Below are 26,182 nucleotides of genomic sequence, written 5' to 3' on the forward strand. Positions count from 1 at the left end.
TAAAGCATTTTTAATTAATGTGTGTACATTCTTTCTTTAGACATAAGGCTATTGCACACTAACTAGATTATGGTACAGTGTAAATGTAATTTTTATATACACTGGAAAACCAAAAAAAAATTGCGACTTGCTTTCTTATAATACTTGCTTTATTGCAGTATTCTGAAACTGGACCTTCCATATCTCTGTACGTGGTAACCCTCAATTTTGATGTAATTGGGTACATGAATTCTGGTCCTCAGGTTTAAAATAAAATTTATTTGGTGAAGAACAAGCTGAATTCTTTATAGATACTAATTGAATATCCTATCAGAGCTTCATGAGAGTGCTGGCCTCCACACATCCTTCTGAAGGACCATTTTTTGTTTGTTCTGCTTTGATTTTTAAGGACACTTAAAAAGTTGAAGGGAGAGAAATACACTTATTTCTATTTCCCTGATTTCTCAACATCCATGTCTAATAACCACCCCAGCAAAGAAGGAAAAAGAAAACACAGGGTTGAAAACTCCATGTGTATGTATGTGTGTGTGAGAGAGAGAAAGACAGAGACAGACACAACTCCAAACACTAAAAGTAAAGAACTACTGAAAAATACTGTGAATTGCAGATGAAAATGCAGAAGGATTCTGAGAAAATATGAAAAAATTACAGATCCTGTATAAGACAGAGAAATCTACAAAAATAAGACACATCTCTGAAGGAACTGCCTTATTTGGAATAATGAAATCTGGAGGTATGGTGGGTTACACTGATAAATCTTTCTCCACATGGAAGAGCAGGAAGCAAATTCAGGCCTGAAAGAGAAGACATGCAAAAGTACCATTTTTGCAAGAAGCAGGGGGCAGAAGTGGTGGGCTGGAGAAGAAATATATATGGCAATTGGCTTGGCAACCATTAATTGAGACAGCTGGAAAAAACCAATTAAATTCTAAATCACCACAATGAGAACCTGCAATATATAGGGTTGAACTGTGAATCACACAGCTCTCCAGCATATTCTGAAATGGGACTATGGAGCAGAAATATGCCCCTAAACAGATGGAACCACTAATTTGATTAGAACCATGTCTGAAATAACAACTCTAAATGTAAACTGCTACTCCTTCAATCTATTCCCCACAATTGCCCTTTAGCCACAATCCAGTAGCAACTACTTCTACTGGGTAGGACCTGCCCCTTCAACTATGAATGATATTTAAATATAAACCAGACTGAAATCCTTAGAACTGTAGAAAAATACCAAAAGAAGGATAGTTAGCAATAGCCATAACAACAGAACTATAACACCAAGCAGAAGTTTCAAATATACCCATCTATGTGAGTTCAAAGAGTTCAGATAAAGAAATAAGGCTTCGCCGAGGCGAGTTTGAAGAAAACATGCAAAAGAATAAAGAAGAGATAAGGAAACAAAAAGAATGAAAGAGACCTGACATTGCAAGAAAGAAAGCCACGTTAGAAGCAGTAAAAAATTTTATAGGTTCAGGGGAAATCATTGTCAGGCAAAATGGAGAATAAGCTTGAGATAGTTGACATAAATGAAATGGAAAAAGCAATGAAAGTCATAATGTAACAAGAGGTATCCTGTGTGTTGGCAGGTGTGTGTGGTGTGTGTTGGTGTGCTGGTGTGTCTGTATTATATATTTATGAAAGCAAAGGAAAAGAAGTATGAAGATATAGGCAGAGTAAACTTTCTTATAATAACAGTGTAAGTGTGGGCCAGGCACAGTGGCTCACGCCTGTAATCCCAGCACTTTGGGAGGCCGAGGCAGGCGGATCACGAGGTCAGGAGATCGAGACCATCCTGGCTAACACGGTGAAACTCCGTCTTTACTAAAAATATGAAAAATGAGCCGGACTTGGTGGTGGGCGCCTGTAGTCCCAGCTACTCTGGAGGCTGAGGTAGGAGAATGGCGTGAACCCAGGAGGCAGAGCTTGCAGTGAGCCGAGATCGTGCCCCTGCACTCAGGCCTGGGCGACAGAGTGAGACTCTGACTCAAAAAAAAAAAAAAAAAATGTAAGTGTACAGGAAGGGCACCCTGTGTTTTAGGAAAGAAATCTCACCCAAAGGGATTAACATTGAGAGACATCATGGTGATTAAACTGAGCTTTAAAGATTAAACAAGGCAAGTTAGCTAGAAAGTAGAAAATTCAGGCAGGCTGAGATTTCTATAAGCAAAGATAATCCGGTGGCTAGAATACAAAGTATTATATGTAATCAAGTTATCCTTTGGCTACTAAAGGATATGGTGAGTCTTGAATTTACTTACACATGGAATCAAAGGTAAAGAAACAGGACAATGAAGGTTACAAAATAGAAGGCAAATCTCTAAACTAGGAAAATTTAGAAGTAATTTAACAAATAAAAGTTCAGAGGGGATAAAAAACAGGTGGTATAAAGTGTACATGTGCTTATTTCCTTATCTTTCTTAGCAGAGACTCAGAAGATACAGATTTAACAAACTACAGACAAATCCATAGGAAAAAATATTCCTTTAAGGTATTTTAATTGAGATGAAATTCTCTTTGAAACAATCAAGCAGCAAGTGTAAGGTTTTTTTTTTTAAGGGCATTTTAGTCATAGGGGATGTACCAGTTTCTGTCATTTTATCTAAAACTATCAATTTTGAAAAAGATTTTATCACTTTATCATTATTTCTCCTAGGTTTCTGCTTCTTAATATTAAACATGTGATTCTTGAGAAAATTATTATTGTGTTAGCATTGTATATTAAATAATAATAACAATGACTGTTATTAAATTAAGGCTCCAGAATTTTCTTCTTGTATCAGTGGTTCTCTTACAGAGGAGAAATCTCTAACTCTTTCAATTTTATACTCTTTCGGTTTTAATAACATTGTTGAACTATATGTGATCACTATAGTAAAATATAAAATATTCTTTAATATAATTCTTATTTAAAAAGTGTCACTTTGTTTTGCACTCACATTTTGGAAAAATATTAATATATATCCTTGTTCTGAATTAACTAGCACTTTTTTGCTATTGTTTTGTATCTTCACTGATGCTTCAACTTTAGAAAATTACTTCTTACAAGTGTTAATGAGGGGTAAATTTTCAGACAGTAAACAAGGACTTAACTATGAGACTGTTATTAAAATTAATGAGTGTCACTGTTAGAACATGGTAAATCTATAACATTAATGTCTTCTAATTGTTAATCATCATTAAGGAGTTAGAACATCGTTATCATTACTTTTTCTATGTTTTATTGAACATTATCACCATTAAAGAAAATCAAGGCAAAGTTACAATCATATTTCTGAGCTGGAGATCCAAGAGTAATTAAATATTTCTAGATGAATAGTGTATTTTGAATTTTGTGACACTGGAAGTTGCAACTAAAATTGAGAAATTTGATAAATAGGTAGCTATCAGAAGCAACTATCTTCCCTATAACCTCTGTCCCTGGATGTTTTGAAAACTATAAGTTAATGTCCCAAAGGACAAAAAGTATCAGTTATTATATTACATAGATGTTAGATGATTTCAAAAGGGTTTCAATGTATTTTAATTCTAAGAATTAAAAATCTCCTTAAATAAATCCAAAACACTTTGTAGGTTCAAATTTTAAAATAAGCTGTTAACATTATTTCTATGTCACCATTTACGTTATACTCTTTGTGGATCAGTGTATTTTTTTAGCTTTGCCATTTATTTCTTTCAGATACTATTTAGCACCCTTGAGGGAGAGCAGAGTACCAAAAATCTAAGATTCCTGCTTCCTGAAAGATGATTTCAAGTGTGCACAACTATCTTTTTGATGATATTAAACCGTTTTCTATACAATGAATTATATATTTGAAGTCCTTTTTCTGTCTCACTAGTAATAAAACATATTTTTTCTTTCCACACTTCATCTGAAATAACATTGAGGGATTTTAACTTTAATTTGGAATACAGCATAATATTCTGGAGAGGAAGGAAAAGATCACTTTAAATCATAAAGAATTAGATTAGATATTTCATTTCTCTGTAAGTAAAAATGGATATTTTACTAAGATTAGAGAAGGTGAAAATGCAGGGCACACATAGAGGGTGTGTCCTTCTCTATCCATTTTCTATTATTCATTATTGCTTGAAATAGTTTCTTTGACATGCTCTAGTATCTTTTTGCAGCTGTAATTCAATGTAAGAGAAATATAAATGACTGTGTATTATTGTTACTAAATTATAAAAGCCTTTTTTCCTTTGATACAATAGATAAATGTTTAAAGACAAACAAAATGCCTTTCTTATGTTGTACAATCTACATGAGATAGATGATAGGATATTTCTCTAACTGATGGCTGAGTAAATCACTTCATTTTCATTGTTTCCACAGTGTTGACCAACATGCTGCCAGTCTGGCTTCCCACTTCCGATTTAAACACGTGATTCAGAATGACTTTGGAGGGTTGTGATACTCATGAATTTATGGGGCACTTGTATGTGGGATTCTCATCACTGTACAGCAACCCTGTCGTTTTTGTGACAGAGACTGTTTGACTGGTTTCGGATTTATGATGGAAATAATTCAGAACAGAGTAATAATTTTCCCTTGGCAATTACACTACCATTTGGTACTTTGTCCCTAAGGGGAAAATGAATGTGCTGAGATCTGTACATGAGTTTATTAGTTCAATGTAGGGAACAAATCAAGGTCAGAATACAGATGCACGGCACGTGATGCTGAATTCTAGTTCTAGTTCTTCAGTCTTAAGGTTGCCACCTTTGTGTGGCACTTTACAGTTTACAAAATACTCTTTCATTTCTTGTCTTTTAACTCATGATGGCGCTAGAAGGTAAATACAGTTTCCTCCATTGTATAAAGGAAGAAACTGAGACTAAAATGGTCGCCTTTCTTGAAGTTTGTTATTCAGCAAATATTCTTAAGCATATGCCATACGAAGGTTTTATGATACATACTGGGGATACAGAGATAAATAAGATTTAGACTCTGCTTTGTTTTCTAACTATTGTGAAGAATTTCAAATGTGCACACACATTGGAAAAAGAATGTAATGAAGCTGCTCTATCAATCATTTTGCATCAACAATTGTTTACTCATGGTCAATCTTATTTCATCCATGTCTCCATCCAACCTTTTATACTATTTTGAAGCAAATTCCACACTTAAAATTAATTTATTTAAATAATTTCACTGTGTATCTCTAATAATAATGATTATTTTTAAACATGATCATCTAAAAATGAACATCCCTTTAATAATATCAACTATCCTGGAAGTGTTCAAATTTCCAACGGTCTCATAAATGCCATATTGTTTTCACAGTTTGCTTGGATTAGCATCTAAATGATTTTACTTCTCAGTGACTAGTTAATATCTTTTCAGTTTAAAACTATTTATTTTTCATTTTAATTAAAAAACAATTTCCTTCCCAACTATTTAGTGAGGAAAGTTGTTTTTCCTATTCAACTTTCCACAGTCTGGATTTTGCTGATTGCATCCCCACTGTGCACTTCTATGTGTTTCTCTGTCCCCTCGTTTCACTGTAAATTGGTGACTGGATCTAGAGGCTTGATCCAGTACAGGTTTAAATTTTAGGCAAGATTACTTCAGAGTTGATTCTATATGCACACATAACATAAATAATTGTCTGTCTTTTTGTGATATTCACAACTGTTGCTGTCCAATGTCTAAATCTGTTAATTCACTGGGTGTTGCAAAATGCTGTTTCCTTCATTCATGCTTTTTTTTTTTTTTTAATGTGTAAATGGAATAGGTTTTCAAAGATAAACTTGCTGTTGTTTACTATTTGGTAACCAGTGATACAGTTTCTTTTTTTAAAAAAAGTCAGAATAAATGCTTGATGGTTTTCTTTATTTTTCAGTTTCAAAACTAATGAGCCAGTTCTCTAGCATGCTCCATAGTGACCAATTATTTTGTTTTGTTTTGTCTTTAAGTTTCATTTTGACCTTATGAATTTAAGTCTATCAGATAGGTTTCAAGTTATAGCAGTTTTATTCTTAATGACACTCAAAAATGGTCTAACTTTGGCCAGGAGGTTCTTTAAGTTGGTTGCAGAGCACAGATTAAATGGGTTGCTATCACTTTGCTCTTGGTAGAGTCCCTCTGTCTTTTTTGGCTGCTCTTTTAAAGCCTTTCAAAGCCTTTCCAAGCCTTTCCTCTTTTTAAAGCCATCATTCCCTTTAGCATCACTAGATTACACTCTCAAAAGTGTTTCTAGTTTTCTTCAAAAATGTACCATTTTTTGGAGTGTTGTATTGTCTTCCTGCTTAATTATTAAACTTTGTGTCAGTCTAAAATTTCAACCTTAGCCCTACATTTAAAAAATTATAAAGGGCTCATATATGTATTGATACCTGCCTGTATGAGCTAGAGCTGTACTTGGTTTTGAGATTTATTTTTGAAATATTTAATTGAGATGGGCTATCTTTGGGTTTCTTTTCAGGCCCAAAAGTCGGCCGTACAGTTTTGTAGAGGATGCGATTACTCCCATGCACCATATGCCATTATTTGAGTCCTTCACCCTTTTCTTCTCAGGCAAAGTATAGAATCCGAAACCACTTTCCATAGCCTTAATTCTTGCCTTTCCTATAAAACCTTGAGATAGAAAGTATTTCTTTGTTTGAAGCGTTTTTTCTTATGTAAATTAAATATACTTTGTATCATTACCTCCCCTTTTTGGGGGGACTACATCCTGGTAGTCTATTTGTTTACCTATGTCAACAATATTTCCGAAAGCAAAGTGTTATTGTAATGCATGATGTTCATGGTAGGTATAGTACTGCTAACTGAATCAGCCTCTGTAGGCCAGAGTCTGGGCTAAGAGTGTTCTCTGATTTATGTAGACTGGATGAAATACTAAAGGAATCCAGGGAATGGGATCAGTGTTTAAGAACATGGCTTTGGGTAATGTGGCAAAAAAATGGCCACAGGCTAAAAGGAGTATTTATGAGTCACTAAGACCTCCATTTTAATGTCATCCATGAACCAAACTTCTCCCTCCATCCGCATTTATTGTTATGCTGTTCTCATAAGACCTCCATGGATTATTCCCATTTGATATCCCCTATAATTTTCTCTTATATTTTCTTTTACTAGAACATGGTAAAGGGAATAAAAAATTATCACCAGTTCTTTTTGGAATAGTGGCAAGAATATCATGGGCATGGTGTAGGAAGACTGGGTTCAAATTCCAGCTCTCCCCTTATTTGCAATATGACCCTGGGAAGGTTAGAAAACTTTTTGAGCCTCAATTTTGATCTGTAGAATGGGGATGGTAATACTGCCAACCTGAGAAGATTGTTTCAAGGATTTAGTCACATAGTACATGCAAAGCATTGACACAGGGACTGACATACACGGAACCCTAAAGCAATGTTGGCTATCACAGTGCCTGTCTGATCTATGTAAGGCTCTCTGCTCCTTTGTCTGGGATCATTTGCTACTTTACAAAGACTGAAAACATGTACTCAGAGATTTTCCAAGAAACACATGTTTAGCTTAATAATTCTAATTTGGGTATTCTATCCAAAGAAAATCATTCAGAACATGTGAAAGTATTATGTGCAAAGATGTTCATAGACCTGTTATTTATGATATAAAACATGTATATAACCACAATATTTGACAATAGTGAACTACACTTATCTTCTCAACAGAATATTGTTAGAACCAATCCAAAAGTAATTATGAAGAATTTGAATAACATGCAAAAAATTTTTTGAGTACTGATTTTATTTCCTGCTCTTTTCTTTCTTTATTTTTTTAACTTTTATTTTAGGGTCAGGGGGTACATGTGCAAGTTTGTCATATAGGTAAATTGCGAGTCATGGGGATTTGGTTTACAGATTATTTTGTCATGCAGGTAATAAGCATAGTACCTGATGGGTAGTTTTTCAATCTTCAGCCTCCTCCCTCCCTCCACAATAAGTTAAATAGATAAACTTCTGTGTGTAATATATAAAAGACAAAACTTTTGACATACATGTTAGACTAGAGAAGACATAGTTCTCTTTAAGTTGTTTGGTTTGAGTGATGTTTTTACTCTTTTCTAGTTTCCTGTTATTCACACATTTCTCCAAAAAGCAGCCATATAGGAAGTTAGAAGCTTAACTGATTTATGGACCTTTAGGTAAACGATTGGATGTCCTGATGGCGGTAGACTCAACCTCTGAAAAATCCTGTTGGAATTTTTTATTATTTTTACTCCCATGTGGCCCCTTTAGAGCACTGAAAAACTTCACTGCTCAATAAGCAGAATTCCATACTAGCTTTAAGAATTGCATTTTCCATGGAAATCATAATCTCTGTGGATTATTATTTTTTATTCATTTCAGGCAGTAGTCTGTATTTAAATTCTAGGCTAATTCTGCTAATTAACCCAAAGCGGAATATACACCTTCCTATACATAAAGTACATATTATTTTAAAATGTCTTCATTATTGAAATTATTTATCAGTGACCTTCCCTATGTTTTCTAATGCTGCTTTTAACATTTAAACAATAAAAAATGTGTGGATAAGTTTTGTAATAATTTTTTCTGATATTTTCATAAGAGACTTTCTGAAACAAATGTCATGCATGGTCTGTCTTTAAAACTCATATTCTCTGTTTTTATGTCATTCATTTCACTCACTAGGTATATATTTTTCTCATGTAAGCATAGTCCGTATAGTGAGAGAAGACCAACTGGGAAATCATATTTCACATCCTTCTCATCTTGAAAGACTACGTGGCACATTTGAGTTTGCTCTCCGTAGCAGCCAGAGTCACCCTTTTAAAACATAAATCAGATCGTGCCATTTCCCAGCTCAAAAACTTGTGGTGACTTTCCATCACACGTAGAAAAACAATCTGAGCTCCCACTGTGCAGCAAAAAGTTCGGGTGCCTGCCTGTGTGTGTATGCACCTGGGTCTGCGCTAGGTCTCTGCAGGGGCAGAAGCAGGAACCACAGGTGGACTGCCTGCCCCTACAGAGTCACCTGCTAAGTGCATGAGAATGAGAACATCACCATGGTGCAGGGCATCTGACTTTCAGAAAATGTAATTGATGGAAGAAAGCAACTCCCATCCTCTGATTTAATGTCGCAGCAGTATTCTGCTGTTTGTGGTGCATCAGTTTTTTCATGAAGATTTCAAGAGTACCTGAGGAACTGGCATTGGAGCATGCTAAAATAAAGATTCTGAAAATCAGAAATAATTAAAGCAAGGTAAAGAACTGGACCAACCAAGAGAGGGCCACTGCCAATGAGCTTTGCTTCAGAGAGTCTACTAAGTGAGGAGGAAGGCTGTAAGGCAAAGCACCTGGCTAAACACCTGGAAGAGAAAAACCTAGTGGCAAAACAGCAGGATGCATTTTACAAGAAGCAGCTGGCTAGACTGGAGAAGAGGAGCTGAGTTCCACAAAGTCACCACTGAGCAATATCAGAAAGCTGCCAAAGAGATGGAAGCAAAGTTCAGTGACATGAGTTTTGTCCTATCTGTGCTGATCTGCAGGCCAGAATTCTTCAGTGTTGTCACAAGAGCACACCCCAGACCCTCAGTGGCTTTGCACTAGCTAATCTGTAAGTGTGCTGTGTTCATCATGCCAAACAGGACGTGATTGAGAAGAGATGGTAATATCAACTTCTGGAACAAGCAAATCTCCTTCAACGTTAATTCCAGAGGTAGAACTTTTTTTTCCTAGCAAGAAATTAACCCATTTAAAGAGAATACCATTAAAAAGAAGCACCAGAGAGTGTATTCTGACAAATTATATCACATTTTGATCAGTAATGATTTGAAAAGACAGCCTTCTTGACGTTTTTGCACTTTCTACTTCTACTGGCCATAAAAACTTTCTCTTCTAATCAAGCTCCTTCATTTCATGAACCTTCACTCTAACAAAGCTAGGGGTGAGGGTGAGGCTAAGTTATTAATAATTGGAGTATAAAGAAGAGAGGGAAAAAAACCTAGATCTTGGGAAAATAGTGCTGTGTGAGATTATCTTAGGCTGTGGCATATTGGTTTTCTCCTTTGACTGTATAAGAGTTCTTTCACTTTAACTTCTTATGATGTTCATGCCAGTAAGAGACAAAAAGGAAGGAAAATTTACCTCTTGTTAGAATAATGTTTATGATTACAAGTGAAATAAGGCATTTAAAAAATCAACATAAAGGCAACTTAAGCTTTTACAATCTCTTCTCTATTGTGAATACTGACATCTTTTCTTCATTTACTATTAATAACAAATACATTTTCTGATGGACAAAAGAGAAAAACAACCCAAAGCCCCTATTATTTCAGGTTTTTCATGCTCTGGTTACCGCTGACCTCTGCAACTTCATACCCTGACCTTTTTCCTCAGCTAACTCCATGCCAGCTACAAAGGCCCTCTGTTATTCCTTCAACATCCCAGTCTGTTCCTGTCTCAAGACCTTTGAATTTGCTGTTTCCTCAATCAGTATTCTCCTCCCACCAAACTTGCTGTTTCCTCAGTCAGAATAATTCTCCCACCAGAATCGATCAACCTGTTCTCTCACTTCTTGCAGGTGACACCTTCCCTAACCACCCATTTAAACCACTACCCTCTAATTCTTCTTTCCCTAACCCTGCTTGCTTTCCCTTCATAGGTTCTGGGACCACATTATGTATGTATTTGTGTATTAAGTCTAATGTGATAAATTCCATGAAAGTGACATGCAAGCCAGATGTGAATGGAAGGAAAGAAGAAAGTAGTTGACCCTAATTCAAAGAGTTATTTTGAGAGGTTGCCTCATGGGGTAGAACCAGCAGGAGCTTGCTTGTCAGTCCTGGCAATTCTAGCCCTGCTACTTGTTAGCCATGTGAGGTTGGCAAGGGACATATTTTCTGAAACTTTAGCTTCTTTCTCTAAAAACAATGGGCATAATAGTACTGATATTGATGCTTAGTATAACTGTTCTAAAGGATAGTAGACTGAAATAAATTTAGACCATATTTTCATAACATCATAACTGGTATACATTAATTCTTCAATACATGATAGCTTGAAATTATTAAGTGGATAGTTTTCTAAACAATAGTTGACTTGGGCCATAAAACTAAGGTTTTTTTCTCTTTTTGACCAAATAACTGACATCTGTTAATTCTTCCAATTAATGGTCAAATATTGACCCTATTTCTCAGCACTATTAAGTACCCAGTAGACTCTGTTTTAAGATGATGGTTGATTTCTTATGATATTATGTTTGGAAATACAGAAGAAAGCGTGTATAGAGAAGAAATGCTGGATGCAATGATGGTGGTAGTGAGACTACATAAACTACAAAATAAATGTTTCCTGGATGTCTTATTTTTAATTTTTAAATGTTTACTGAAGAAGGAACTCTAGAAATCATGTTGTTTACCCTTGCCAATTTTCTGACTAGGAGAAAGAGATTTCTAAGCCTTCCATCAATTTATTTAAATGAATGGCATAAATAACAGTATTGCTTCTAGGAAAGTAATTTGCTAATCAGAGAAAAATAAAGTAGAGATTTTTGTATAATGCCTCTACATGCTCACTGGCTGTAAAGCTATTTATTTTGGTATAGACTCGCTAATGTAAAACTGTTGTCTGGCTAGCAGTGGACTTCTTGTCTTCTATATGTGTTGTCATTAATAAAATAGATGAGAAAAAATACTATCAATATCACTCTAATAAAATTCTCTCATCCTGCTGTTTTTTAACCTTCAAAAACGCTTAAATAAATATGGTTATGTTTAAGTTTTATAGTATCTTTGGCAAGTGCTCCTGTTTTTAAAAGCTATGACATTATTGCCATAATTTAATTTGGTTTAAGGACCATTTATTGAGTGCCCATTTTGTGCTGGGTTCTGCATTAGGCTGTGGGGATAAAAAGACGGGTGGAGCATATTTCATTTTCTGAAAGAGCTAAGGCCAGTGAGTAAGATAATACTGTGAGAAAATAATGACTAATGTCCTGATAATTATTATGAATAGAGGTGTTCTCAAAGTGTTAGTTGAAACCAGAAAAAAGGTGCCTAAGTCAAGTTTGGGATCAGGCTTTCTGGAAGAGAAGGAGCAGAAAGAAGAGGGGCTCTGAGATCTCTTCTCTGTGCACCTTTTCACATTACTAATTGTGTTAGGCCATTCTTGTAATGCTATAAAGAAATATGTGAGACTGTGTAATTTATAAGAAAAGAGGTTTAATTGGCTCACAATTTTGCAGGATGTAAAGGAAGCATAGTCCTCGTGTCTGGGGAGGCCTCAGGAAACTTCTACCCATGGTTGAAAGTCAGTAGGAGCAGACACATCATCTGACAAAAGTAGGAGCAAGAGAGAGAGAGTCACGGGGAGGCATCATATACTTTTAAATGACCAGATCTCATGAGAACTCAGCATCAGGAAGACAGCACCAATGCATGAAGACAGATCTGCCTCATGATCCAAACACTCCCAACCAGGCCCCACTTCCAGCATTGAGAATTGCAATTCAACATGAGATTTGGGTGGGGACAAATGTTCATACTATATCACTAATTTTATGGGGCTACAAATTAGTAACTTCCTTTTACATCTCTTCAGACAATTAAGCAATGGCTGAATGATATCTTTTTTTTTTTTTGTCTAGAAACTGATCAAATGAGCTGTTGGTTGACAGAGATACTTCCCCTATGTTTTTCCCCTTTTATTCTATGGTACATCAAGAACTATTGGGATTTCCAATCTGTGCCATAAGGTTTTCCCACAAAGAGCGTATAAAGCCTTTTGATAATGAATAATGAAAATAACAGATAAATCCTACTAAACTTTTTAATTAAGCATTTCAGCAAGTGCTTTAAAAATCTGTGCCCTAAGGGACAGTGACAGTATCTTCAGCGTGCATTGTGAAATATGTAGGAGACTGTTTTTTGGCTTTAAATGAATATTCAGTTAATATTCATTTATTAGAGTATGATGTAGAGTATCAAGAGTAGAGTATGATGCTCCAAAGAATCTGAGAATTGTGTTTTATTTGTATTTCTCTAAGTTTCAAGCCCAGAAATCAATTGCCTTTAAAGAAAACTCAGAGTTAAATAGGTTATTTTTCTATACAAGCCACCCATCTCAGTAAGATTCAGGAGTTAACATTCAAAGGAATTCAGAATGGTTTTTAAAAAGCAATTTTGGATCTTAGGTGGAAACAAAGCCAGTTAAGGTCAGAGCATTTCAATATCAGCTAACATAGTCTTGTTTTAATCTCTTTCTTATAAAATACATTATCTAGTGCACTTAAAGATATATTTTATTTCAAGCTCTTATAAATTGGAGAAGGAGGAGGGAAGGATATATGTGTGCATGTAGCAAGGGATGGGAGGAGCAGCTGTCTAGCTACATGCATATGGACAATCTTTTATTTATTTTTGTAACATTTCTCATTTGCCTCTTTCTCATTGTCTTTTCTTTGATTTTCAAATCATTTCTTATGCTCATCCTCACTCCAATAGTAGGGAAGAAAGGTATAATCTACAACCTCTTCCTAAAATATTAATAGGACACACTTAATTATATATGAAGTACATACAATATGTATTCTTTAAATTTGCTATTTTTAATTTTTGTTAGCAATATTTCCCTGTGGTGATGCAAATTTAGAGAAACTGCATTTCACCATCAGAACCCTAAGTGTGCTGCCTACTGGGCCGATTACAGTGAGCTAATGTTGTGTTTCATTCACTGGATTCCACATACTTCCCTATATTGATTGCACTATCAGTAGTAGTAATCAGATATCATTACCAGCCAATTACACAAACACGCATCTGAGCTAGGTAACCTATACTCCAACATTATCTCTTACAGTTCTTAATTTTGTAATGAAGCTGATCATCCTCTTGCCCAATTAAGTGTATATACATATTGTGATGTCGTGGGCTTAAATGCAGGTATATTAAATTATGTAGTTGGTAATTACATATGTTGGTACCACAGCAGAAGGAGGGTAATTTGAGTATAATCTGTTTCTTATTCTATTCGAGGTCGGCATTAAAGAAGGTTAACTGCTGTTTAAAAAAATTGACCCCAAAACACATTTGGTAAGATAAAATGGAAATTATTTCTGCTCACATAACAGGAGTGTGTGTGAGAATTAACGCACTCATGCAGTCATCCAGGGACCCAGGCAGGTTTTTGATATATTCAATACAAGACTGTCAAGGTCACCTGGAAGGTTCACTTAAGGAAAAATAACATAGAAGACATAATGGGAGATGTCTAAGGACAACCCAGGCAGAGAGGCACATTCATATTCTGTTGGCTAGATCACAGTCTCATGACCACATCTAAGTACCAGGAGAACTGCGAAGTATAGTTCATTTAAAGAAGAGAAGAGCATGGATCTGGGTGAGCAGTTAGAGATCCCTGCCAAAAGGACTCAAAACAGAACTTGCTCCATTTCTCTGTTTAATGAGTGGTTTTCCTTACTTGCCTTTCCATTATTTGGAACTTTTATCAGGTTTGCTTTGCTTTTATTTTTTTCACACAGTGCCAGATGTCTTATAAAACCTAGATCCATGTCCTGTCTCCTAGACTTGTACATATTAAGCAACTAAAGAATGGAGAATATAAAATTACAAAGTATTTCTCAAACTGTTAAATAGTTAAATTGTACCCATATTATTACAATTGTTTTTCAGTAGATTAAATTGTAGATATATAGGTTAGATTAAAAGCTTTTCTGTGCTATAATGGGTGTCTCTTAATTCCATCCTTTTATAGACAAAGAATGTGAGGGCTGGAGAGATAAATTATTTTCCTAATTGTACGAGTGTGGTAGTAGTCAGATTCAGGCTCTTTCTCAAATCTAAGTTTCTTTCCATAACATTATTTGTCATCGTTTTTATTTGCAGGCAAATTCCCTACAAAGTATGAATCATTAAATAATGTCTATACATTTTTAGAGATGAAATAAAACACAATAAATTATAATTGACATAAAGCTATCATGACCAAATTTATGGGAAATGAGATTCAAGCAACTTTCCAAACTTATTTGAAGTTTTGTAATAAGTGAGCTACTTACTAAAAGTTTTTTTAAAAAATACATTACTTTTCTTATTTAACAAAATAATAATGGCTTCTAAATAAATCTTCAAGTTTAACATTATACAATGCATGGCATGTATAAAGAGAAGGTGAATATTTAATCACCACACTAATTAATATTTAGAATTAAAAGTTCGAGAGAAACAAATTACAAAATCTGAACTACTGGAAGCTACATTTCTTTTAAGGACATAATCTAAAATATTATTTTAATAAAAATTGCATTACATTTTCAGGGAGTGAACAAACCTGTGAAATCAAAATTTAAGTTATTATTGGGATGTTGTCCTGGCTAAAATATAGTTGCTTATTTAATTACTGTTGCCATAGCCTAATTTCATGCTATTTCTTCAAAAATGTATAAAATGGAATTTGCACAGGAAAAAAGTGGCACAAATCTAGGTACACTGTAAATCATAAATTTTCAGATTTTTAAATTATGTGAAATTTGAAGTTTGCTAACTATTTTATTTATGTGAATTATGAACCTGTGGTTGATCTTGTACTATGGTTGAATCAAAATCATTAGTGTGTCACACATTCTTTTGTTTTAATTAAAAGAAAACTGCAGCACCCTCTTCAAAATTTGTTTTTATTATGAACATTATAAGCACAGTTATAAGCTAATATTCATCCGTAGGGTAATTTTTGCATGTGACTTTGAATTAAGACTAAATAATATGGAAAAATTATTTTAACTGAAGATGAAAAGGACTCTGTTTCCTCCCTGTCCACTTTCAACCATGCACAAATACAAAGGTCCATCTCATTTTGTTATATTACAAAATAACAGTGTGAAATGTAGATAAGCAGGACAACCAGGCTTTCTAGCTTTCATAGTTCCCTCTTCCCTATGTTAACAGTCTGCATTCAGTTGATTTGTCTTGGTCTGTTTGGGCTGTTATAACAAAATACCTTACACTGGGTAATTTAGGAACAATAGAAATTTTTATTCATGGTTCTGGAGGCCAGGGAGTCCAAGATCAACTTCCAGCAGATGAGAGCTTGCTTCAGAGATTGTGCCTTCTTGCTGCACACACATTGAAAAGAAGAGTCAAGAAAACGCATTGGAACCTCTTTAATAAGGGCACTAATCCCATTCATGAAAGTAGAGCCCTCATGACCTCATCACTTCCAAAGGCCCTACCTCTTAATACTGTCACAATGGATATTAGGTTCCAACACATAAATTTTAGGGAAATATCAACATTCAAACCATAGCAAATATCAATGCTGAAAAATTCCACCAAAATACATAATGTCACTATATGCAGTGAAGACATCAAGGGTAAGACCATCTTTTAATGTATTGTGGACTCTTATTTATATTGCTTTTATTTTGCTAGAATATTACCTACAGTCCACTGGAAAAAGGAGATATATAGTTCTTTTTGGCTTCTTTTCTTGATATGGCCTCTTAAACTATAGACAATATGTATTAAGATAATTTTTAAAAGGTACAATTTAGTATTTTCTAAGGAAACTGATATTGGTTCTCAAGGTGACATATTTTATTTTCAAAGGAAAACAATAGAAGAAAAGAGCTGTTCTCGGCCGGGTGCGGTGGCTCACGCCTGTAATCCCAGCACTATGGGAGGCTGAGGTGGGCGGATCACAAGGTCAGGAGATCGAGACCATCCTGGCTAACACTGTGAAGCCCCGTCTTTACTAAAAATACAAAAAAATTAGCCGGGTGTGGTGGCGGGTGCCTGTAGTCCCAGCTACTCAGGAGGCTGAGGCAGGAGAATGGCGTGAACCCGGGAGGCAGAGCTTGCAGTGAGCCGAGATGGCACTACTGCACTCCAGCCTGGGCGACAGAGCGAGACTCCATCTCAGAAAAAAAAAAAAAAAAAAAAAAAGCTATTCCTTTAACATTTTTGTAATTTGGACTTTATTAAAACCTAGCTCAGATTTTCATCAGTGTTATGGAAAGCAACTTAAAAAAAGGTTTGAAAACCATGCTAATATTGTAATCTAACAAACACCCAGAACTGCAAATTGACACTTTAATTTGATGATCTTTTAAAAAGCAATGTGTATTAAATATCATTACCCTGAGCTAAATGACAAGTAAAGACAATACATGGAGAAACTGAAATTGAATTTCAGTAATCAATTATTTTCAATTGCTTGTTAACCTCTGAAGAGTTTCTGTGAAGGAACATATCTAGGCTTGGTTTTGCTTATATTCCACAATTGCTTGCTTTTAAAAAAGTATGATTTCTGATGTTTTTGTATTCATAAATTTTTAACTGTCCAACTCTGCATGTATTAAGGTGGCACTGGCATCCTAAGTATGACTATATTTTAAAAGTGAGTAATTTTATTTTTATAGCACTGAATATGCTTTCTTTATACTATGATGAATCTTGCTTTTCTGTCTTTTATTTGCGTAAGTAAAAATCTTCGTTTGTGCATCATCATGTATCTATTTTTTTTAACTGCAGGGCTGGCTATTTGCCTCAGAATATTCCTCTGGAGATTATCAGATACCTGTCTGAGGAGAAGGATTTTCTTCCATGGCATGCTGCCAGCCGAGCTCTTTATCCACTAGATAAATTACTGGACCGCATGGAAAACTACAACGTTTTCAATGTAAAAAGATATAATTTTTCTTTCTAATTTTTAGAAGATACACTATTTTATTCTTTTTCTACTATTATATATGCAACTGATCCCAAGTTATTTTAGTTTGTTCTTCTAGTTTGTGTTATCCTGATTTTTGTCCTAATTGTCTATGCAACACAGATGACAATTATTTGAAGAAGAAATTTAATACAAAAGCTACCTTTTGCTCTGACCTAAAAGTGTCAATTAAGCTTAAATGCTCCAGAATTAAAGAAGAAATACACATGGCAAAGTTTTAAAGTTCAAACTTACTTTCCAAGAGTTAGAGGGCTCTGTGTTCGCAAAGGACTTAACCTGGGTGGAAAGATCCCAAAGATCTTAACAGAATATAGGCATTTTCAGTAATGATTCTTAGTCATTATTTTTATCCAAAAGGGCATAGTGAATTCAATTCACTGCCTTAATTAACAAGGATAAGATCAACATTGAGGCAAAAGCCCATTCATAATTGGGTCCAAGGGGATACAGGAAAGCAAACAACAGATAATCCAAATAGACAAGAAGACATGACAAACATTCCAAATTGTTACCTGACCAGATTTTCTGAACTCAAAACCTAGTAAACCAAAATTACACTGCTCATGCCACCTAATCTGATTTAATAATCATTTTCAATAATATTAGGATTAAGTACTGCTCATGAGCCTTTTGATTCTTAAATTTCTTATCATTGTGCCTTCCATGATCTTTGAACACTATTTATTTTTGTTTAGTTAGTGTAAGAGACTGCTCTGTGTTTTATAAAATTATCTTATTTTTTATAACATACTGACTATACTAATTAACATGCACATTTGGGATTACTGAAAAGTGGATTCCTGTGACATGAAATCTTTTTATTGGAGCCATCTGATTTCTGATGGCCATCAGAATTCCTTCCTTTTTATTTTTACTTTAAACATACAGAAAAGAAACTGTTTAATGATTTTTAATGGGAATAATTACGTTCATTGTTAGTTTTGTTTAAGCCCTTAGAACAGACATGCAAATAAATGGGCCGTTATAGTTATGATATGATTTTTTACCTGCTAGAGAAATATTACACATTAATTTCTCCCTAACACAAAGACACTGCAATATTAAACCTTTGTAAAAGTAAAATATATTTTTGAATATATTTGTATATTAGAATAGTGTATCATGTCAGATTCTTTGTTTTCAATAAACAGTTTAGAATTGTTTTCATTGTAATTTCAATGTTTGTATTCCTTTGGCAAAATTCAAGAACCACATTAAAGTGAGGGAGAGCTAACCTGGGCAACATGGTGAAACCCCATCTCTACAATAAATAAATAAATAAATAAATAAATAAATAAATAAATAAATACAAAAATTAACTGGGTGTAGTGGCTTGTGCCTGTAGTCACAGCTACTCGTGAGGCTGAGGTGGGAGGATGGCTTGAATCTAGGAGGTGGAGGATGCAGTGAGCCGTGATTGTTGCCACTGCACTCCAGCCAGGGCAACAGAGTGGAGACTGTCTAAAAAAAACCAAAAATAGTGAGGGAGAGCATGCCTTACCTTGATACTGATACCTAAATGTGTCATTAGCTGAATGAATTGTTGACTTTGAAATACCATTATAATTACACTGAAGAGTTCTGTGTATCTCAGCTTCATCAGTACTAGGCTATTGGTTGGGCCAACATAGTAGTTTTGCATTAAATATGCCCTGTTGATATAAAATGCATAAATAATAGATGTCCATTTTCATATAGTATATCTATATACATTTGTACATATGTACTCATAGGTGTTATCAATATTATTTATTTTTCTCATTTTGTTACAAAAGTCATCATCTAAAATATTTACTCATGCAAATTAGTGATTTAATAGGAAGAAGAGTAGACTTGTACCATTCCAATAGCATTTTATCCCTATTTTCTATATATGAAATATTAAATTGAATAAAATTATAATAGAACATTACTTACAATTTTACTGATATTTGAAAGTAGGTACATTTTAAGAATATTTTAATTTTATTATAGAATTTTAATTATCAGTATACAGAAGTTTTAAACTGACCTTATCTTTATCTGTTCTGTACCCCATTTAGGAATATATTTTAAAGCAAGTTGCAACAACGTATATCAAGCTTGGGTGGCCAAAAAATAATTTTAATGGATCTCTTGTTCAAGCATCCTACCAACATGAGTACTGTTTTATTTTCTTATCCTCTTCTTTTCCCCTAGAACTGTACAGTAATGTACTACTAGTGCCATTGTGACTTTAGCAGCATGAGACAATCTTCCTTTCATTCTTCAGCTTACATTTCACTTTCCCGAGAGGACTATCACTGGGTAGCACAGTTTCCATTGCCTGATCCTGAGAACAAAGATGTTTCCTTGCTGTGTTTTAATTTAAGATCTACCTTTATTGGTGATACTGAGATTGGAACGCATGCCTCTCACTGGAGTACTGTTAAACTTTTAGTATGTTTAACTTCCACTCTGCCTAAGTGACTTTTACTCAGCAGCATAGGATTTCCAGATCTAAAAACCATTCTTATGTTAATAATTTATCTACTATTTAGGGAATTAATTTCTCTAACTTTCTTTTTAATTTGTTTCCCTTTTGATGATATCTAGAGAACTACGTAGAGAAGTTATAATGCTGGCCTGCAGTTTTGGCAACAAGCACTGTCACCAACAGGCATCAACTCTTATTTCAGATTGGATTTCCAGCAACAGGAACAGGTAAATTGAGCCAATTCCTGTATTTCTGATATTATTTAATAGTGCTTTCAGATTCTCAGTGGATGTATTTCATTTACCAACTGGAGAAAAACAAGACAAGGAAAAACAAAAGCATACAGCAACATTTTGTATCAGACTCACAGCTTCCAAGGCAATAGTGTGAAAGTCACAATACAGGTATCTTTGAAATGATTCACTGAGTTTATGCTAACTTTATTAATTTAGATCTTTATTTTTAAATATATATATAAGTTGTCACCTTATTTCAAGTTTTGAAAGCTCTGCTATCTCATGAGAACAAAATAATGAAATTCAATCCAGACTCTTTCAGGTTCTTTATAAAGGTTGTGGTATTTATTCATAAAACAATTACCAGCATATATCATAAACAAAGTAGCATAACAAATGTTAATATTAAAAACTAAAAATAAAAGGTTATGAAAAAAGATCTTTCCTTTTTCAGTGACCCTTGACAATGACCTTAAACTTGTATCTTATCTTAGAATTTTGCCATATAGTATTTTAATATATGAGGTTAAAGTTGTTTAATTAAATTACTTTTGAGGAAAAAATACTGTGCTAAATGTCACTTGCTAATGAAAGAAATACTAAACATAAACATAATCAAAGATTGTTAGTATTATGCCTACAGTATTTTAAACCTTCTTAAGGTATCTTTATATTTTCAAGGGTATTAATGTACTGTTTCTTTTTACACTTTGAACAACTGATATCCATTCCTCTCCAGTTTTTGGCCCCCATAACTAGAGTCTTTCCTCCTAAAAGGAAGAGAAGCTAGGGGCTGATTTGTACAGATGATGCTATTTTATTTGCAATAGTAGGGTTGTTCCTGATATGCGTGTGAGGGATGATCCCATGGGCAACAAAGAAAGACACTTGTTCTGGATAAACTTAAGAGAACTGCAGTCAGAATAACCTACTTATTAATAATTGGTATTTGTCTTGTTAAGAGCTGTTTAGGTTTAGATTTAATATCTAAATGACTAGATCAAAGAGTAACTATTCTGTTCAAAAGGTCTCTGTAGGAATCTTTCACTACATTATTTAGTTACTTATCATAATACCTCACCTTCCTGTAGCATTTCCTGCTTGCCTTCTAAATTAATTGTTTCTGGTCTTATACAAGCTAAAAAGGAAAACATTTTGTCAGTATCATCTGCCAATTGATCTATCATCTATTTGAAGACAGCGATCCAGTATTTCATCTGTCTTCTCTAGAACCAAAGTGTACCCATTTTTTAAATTTTCAAGATTTTTTGCTAAGCCTTCTGAAAACTATTTCATTAGACCTGAAAATGTTATACAAAGTTTTTTGCTATTTTTACCACCTCCTTCAATTCTACCACATATAATCAGACCATGGAAGTAAACATTTATCCAAAATAAATACAGCCACAATTTTTTTTTTAATTTGTATTTTTTATTGTACTTTAAGTTCTAGGGTACATGTGTATAACGTGCGGGTTTGTTACATAAGTATACTTGTGCCATGTTAGTGTGCTGCACCCATCAACTCGTCATTTACATCAGGTATAACTCCCAATGCAATCCCCCCCCCACCCCCGTGATAGGCCCCGGTGTGTGCTGTTCCCCTTCCCGAGTCCAAGTGTTCTCATTGTTCAGTTCCCACCTATGAGTAAGAACATGTGGTGTTTGGTTTTCTGTTCTTGCGATAGTTTGCTGAGAATGATGGTTTCCAGCTGCATCCATGTCCCTACAAAGGACACAAACTCATCCTTTTTTATGGCTGCATAGTATTCCATGGTGTATATGTGCCACATTTTCTTAATCCAGTCTGTCACTGATGGACATTTGGGTTGATTCCAAGTCTTTGCTATTGTGAATAGTGCCGCAATAAACATACGTGTGCATGTATCTTTATAGCAGCATGATTTATAATCCTTTGGGTATATACCCAGTAATGGGATGTCTGGGTCATATGGTACATCTAGTTCTAGATCTTTGAGGAATCGCCATACTGTTTTCCATAATGGTTGAACTAGTTTACAATTCCACCAACAGTGTAAAAGTGTTCCTATTTCTCCACATCCTCTCCAGCAACTGTTGTTTCCTGACTTTTTAATGATTGCCATTCTAACTGGTGTGAGATGGTATCTCATTGTGGTTTTGATTTGCATTTCTCTGATGGCCAGTGATGATGAGCATTTTTTCATGTGTCTGTTGGTACAGCCACAATTTTATTAAAATCCATATTATATATACATAGAAAAAAGATGAAATGTATTATGGAGAAATTATAGTCTCTTCTTTCTTCCCTTTTGTTTTTGTGTGTTTTGTTTGTTTTTGTTTTATTTTGCTATACACGTGCGCTTTTTCAGAGCTGATTATTGTTTTAAAATGTTAATGGGTCTACTTGTATAAACATGTTTTTCTACCATGTTGTTGAAATTGGACTCACACCATTGCATCACCATAATTTCTCTAGAAAGCATTCGACTCCTAATATCACTGTCTAAATTTTAGAAATATAGCTTTTAGGAAAAATGCTACTTTAAAAATAGTTCATTTATTTAAGAATACTTTTTGAATAATTCTCAGTACCATCTGGTAGCTGGAAATCAAAGAAGTGGATCTTAACATTCATAGAGGAACTGTTTTTTAAACAGTTTTATTTTGAAATAAGAACTAAGTACAAGATAGAGCGTGAACACAAAGAAAGGAAACATTACTATCTTGGAAGGATCTCATTTTGATTCATGAAGGATAAGTAAGACTTAAGTGGATAGGGCAGGACTGAAGGCAGGAGTAGGTGTCTATGAATATGTAAGGTGGGTAGATGGGAATTCTAGACAGAATAAAGCCACACGTGTTTCTGTTTAATTTAATACGTGTGGTAATATTTGACTTGTAAACTTGAATAATTCATCTGCTCATTTTGGTTTTGGTAACTCTGCCACTTATCTGTGGTAAAATAATAAAATCTGGGCCAAACAACTTAAGATTCTTTTGTCATTTCCTTCATTAATTTCATTTTATATTCTCTGCCTTGCTTTCTTTTGTAACGGGGAAAGTAAACATGTTAAGTGAAATTAACTCTGTATTTACTAAGATTTGCTTAACCCACCACATGACATGCCCAGCAAGCACAGGTCACCTCCGGCAGTGAGGACAGATGATATCCACTATGCTACTAGGTGTGTGTGAAAATCAGAGGTGTAATCTGTATTTTTTGGATGACAGCTCGATAATTAAACAATAATGCAATCCTGTAGTTGGTGCTGAGTTTAAGTTTCTCAAACTGAGTCAAAAAGGAAAGAACAATATTTCTTTTTAAAATGGCCCTATAACAATAGACGAGTAATCCTTGTTTGTTTGCTTTTGGTTTGTTTAACTGAAGCCTTAACTAGAGTGATTTACAAAAGTCATCCAAGAAACGAATACTAGAGGTAATGTATAGACTTATGAAATATCTTGGGAAATACATATTTATTCTAATATGTCTACAAAACAGTGAGTCATAGAAGTAGCAGGGATTGCAAATTTGGGGGTGTTGTACTATACTATGCAGCATAATATTGATACATTGGGGATATGGGTAAAATCAGTGACATCAGAATCACAAAAATGGAATGAATGTGAAAGGTGCTGCAGGGAGGGATAATGGGACCAAAAAGTACAATGAATAGCTAGAGATTGTAGCAGCAGAAAGAAAAATTCAAGAACTACAGTGGATGATAAATTGAATGAGTTGACATTCTAATACCTGTTAAAATATTCAAATGCTACAGTGTGTTGAATTGTAATAGCGATGCCATGCATAAAAAGGGATTGAGCTACATTCAGGTCTTGTTAGGCTGCAATTTGGAGACTCAGTTCAACAAAAAAACACATTTCAAAAAAGAGACAAATTGCCAAGCATTTGGTGTAGATACAATACAAATGATAAAAAGATCTTGAGAACATGAGCTATGAGAGGAGCTTGTGAAAATTGAAAATCTTAAAAAATAAAAAAAAAAAAGACACAGAAAAGATAACGGCATTTTTCTATGTATAAAAGCATTATAAAGGGAATAGAAATTGGTTTCTTTCACTGGTTGGTGCAAATAAGGAAGAAATAATAGGCCCAAGTCTCATTGAGTGAAAAAAAAAAAAAAATTGGACATAGTATTACTGCAGATATGGTATTATAGGGTTTTCTCTAAGTAATAAATTTGACCGGAAGTTAAATATGTATCATAACAATGTATTTAAATACTGTTAAAGGGCACAATTTAAAGCTGTAAGCCAATACAAAGTAAAGTTTGAAAGGATTTATTTTTATTTTATTTTTTGTTATACTTTAAGTTCTAGGGTACATGGGTACAATGTGCAGGTTTGTTACCTATGTATACATGTGCCATGTTGGTGTGCTGTACCCATTAACTCATCGTTTACATTAGGTATATCTCCTAATGCTATCCCTCCCTCCTGCCCCTACATCACAACAGGCCCTGGTGTGTGATGTTCCCCTTCCTGTGTCCAAGTGCTCTTATTGTTCAATTCCCACCTATGAGTGAGAACATGTGGTGTTGGTTTTCTGTTCTTGCGATGGTTTTGTGAGAATGATGGTTTCCAGCTGCATCCATGGCCCTGCAAAAGACACGAACTCATCCTTTTTTATGGCTGCATAGTATTCCACCGTTTATATATACCACATTTTCTTAATCCAATCTGTCATTGATGGACATTTGGGTTGATTCCAAGTCTTTGCTATTGTGAACACTGCCACAATAAACATACGTGTGCATGTGTCTTTATAGCAGCATGATTTATAATCCTTTGGGTGTATACCCAGTAATGGGATGGCTGAGTCAAATGGTATTTCTAGTTCTAGATCCTTGAGGCATTGCCACACTGTCTTCAACAATGGTTGAACTAGTTTACAGTCCCACCAACAGTGTAAGAGTGTTCCTATTTCTCCATATCCTCTGCAGCACCTGTTGTTTCCTGATTTTTTAACGATTGCCATTCTAACTGGTGTGAGATGGTATCTTATTGTGGTTTTGATTGGCATTTCTCTGATGGCTAGTGATGATGAGCATTTTTTCATGTGTCTGTTGGCTGCATAAAAGTCTTCTTTTGAGAAGTGTCTGTTCATATCCTTTGCCCACTTTTTGATGGGGTTGTTTGTTTTTTTCTTGTAAATTTGTTTGTGTTCTTTGTAGGTTCTGGATATTAGCCCTTTGTCAGATGAGTAGATTGCAAAAATTTTCTCCCATTCTGTAGGTTGCCTATTCACTCTGATGGTAGTTTCTTTTACTGTACAGAAGCTCTTTAGTTTAATTAGATCCCAATTGTCTATTCTGGCTTTTGTTGCCATTGCTTTTGGTGTTTTAGACCTAAAGCCCCTGCCCATGCCTATGTCCTGAATAGTATTGCCTAGGTTTTCTTCAAGGGGTTTCATGGTTTTAGGTCTAACATTTAAGTCTGTAATCCATCTTGAATTAATTGTCATATAAGGTTTAAGGAAGGGATCCAGTTTCAGCTTTCTATATATGGCTAGCCAGTTTTCCCAGCACCATTTATTAAGTAGGGAATCCTTACCCCATTTCTTGTTTTTGTCGTTTGTCGAAGATCAGATGGTTGTAGATGTGTGGTATTACCTCTGAGGGCTCTGTTCTGTTCCATTGGTCTATATCTCTGTTTTGGTACCAGTCCCATGCTGTTTTGGCTACTGTAGCCTTGTAGTATAGTTTGAAGTCAGGTGGCGTGATGCCTCCAGCTTTGTTCTTTTGGCTTAGGATTGTCTTGGCAATGCAGGTTCTTTTTTGGTTCCATATGAACTTTAAAGTAGTTT

At 34.7% G+C, this 26,182-nt stretch overlaps 1 protein-coding gene across 1 annotated transcript in view; it reads left to right on the forward strand.

The window, feature by feature from the left end:
• Window positions 1-26,182, forward strand: part of TRHDE (thyrotropin releasing hormone degrading enzyme) — a 412,928-nt gene that overhangs the window by 345,264 nt on the left and 41,482 nt on the right. Inside the window, exons 13-15 of the mRNA XM_023226560.3 lie at window positions 17,484-17,631; window positions 19,725-19,822; window positions 20,257-20,364. Coding sequence (XP_023082328.1) covers window positions 17,484-17,631; window positions 19,725-19,822; window positions 20,257-20,364 — 354 coding nt within the window. The remainder of the gene's footprint in view (window positions 1-17,483; window positions 17,632-19,724; window positions 19,823-20,256; window positions 20,365-26,182) is intronic.

Source organism: Piliocolobus tephrosceles, chromosome 10 (genome assembly GCF_002776525.5).
Source record: "Piliocolobus tephrosceles isolate RC106 chromosome 10, ASM277652v3, whole genome shotgun sequence".
NCBI lineage: Eukaryota > Metazoa > Chordata > Mammalia > Primates > Cercopithecidae > Piliocolobus > Piliocolobus tephrosceles.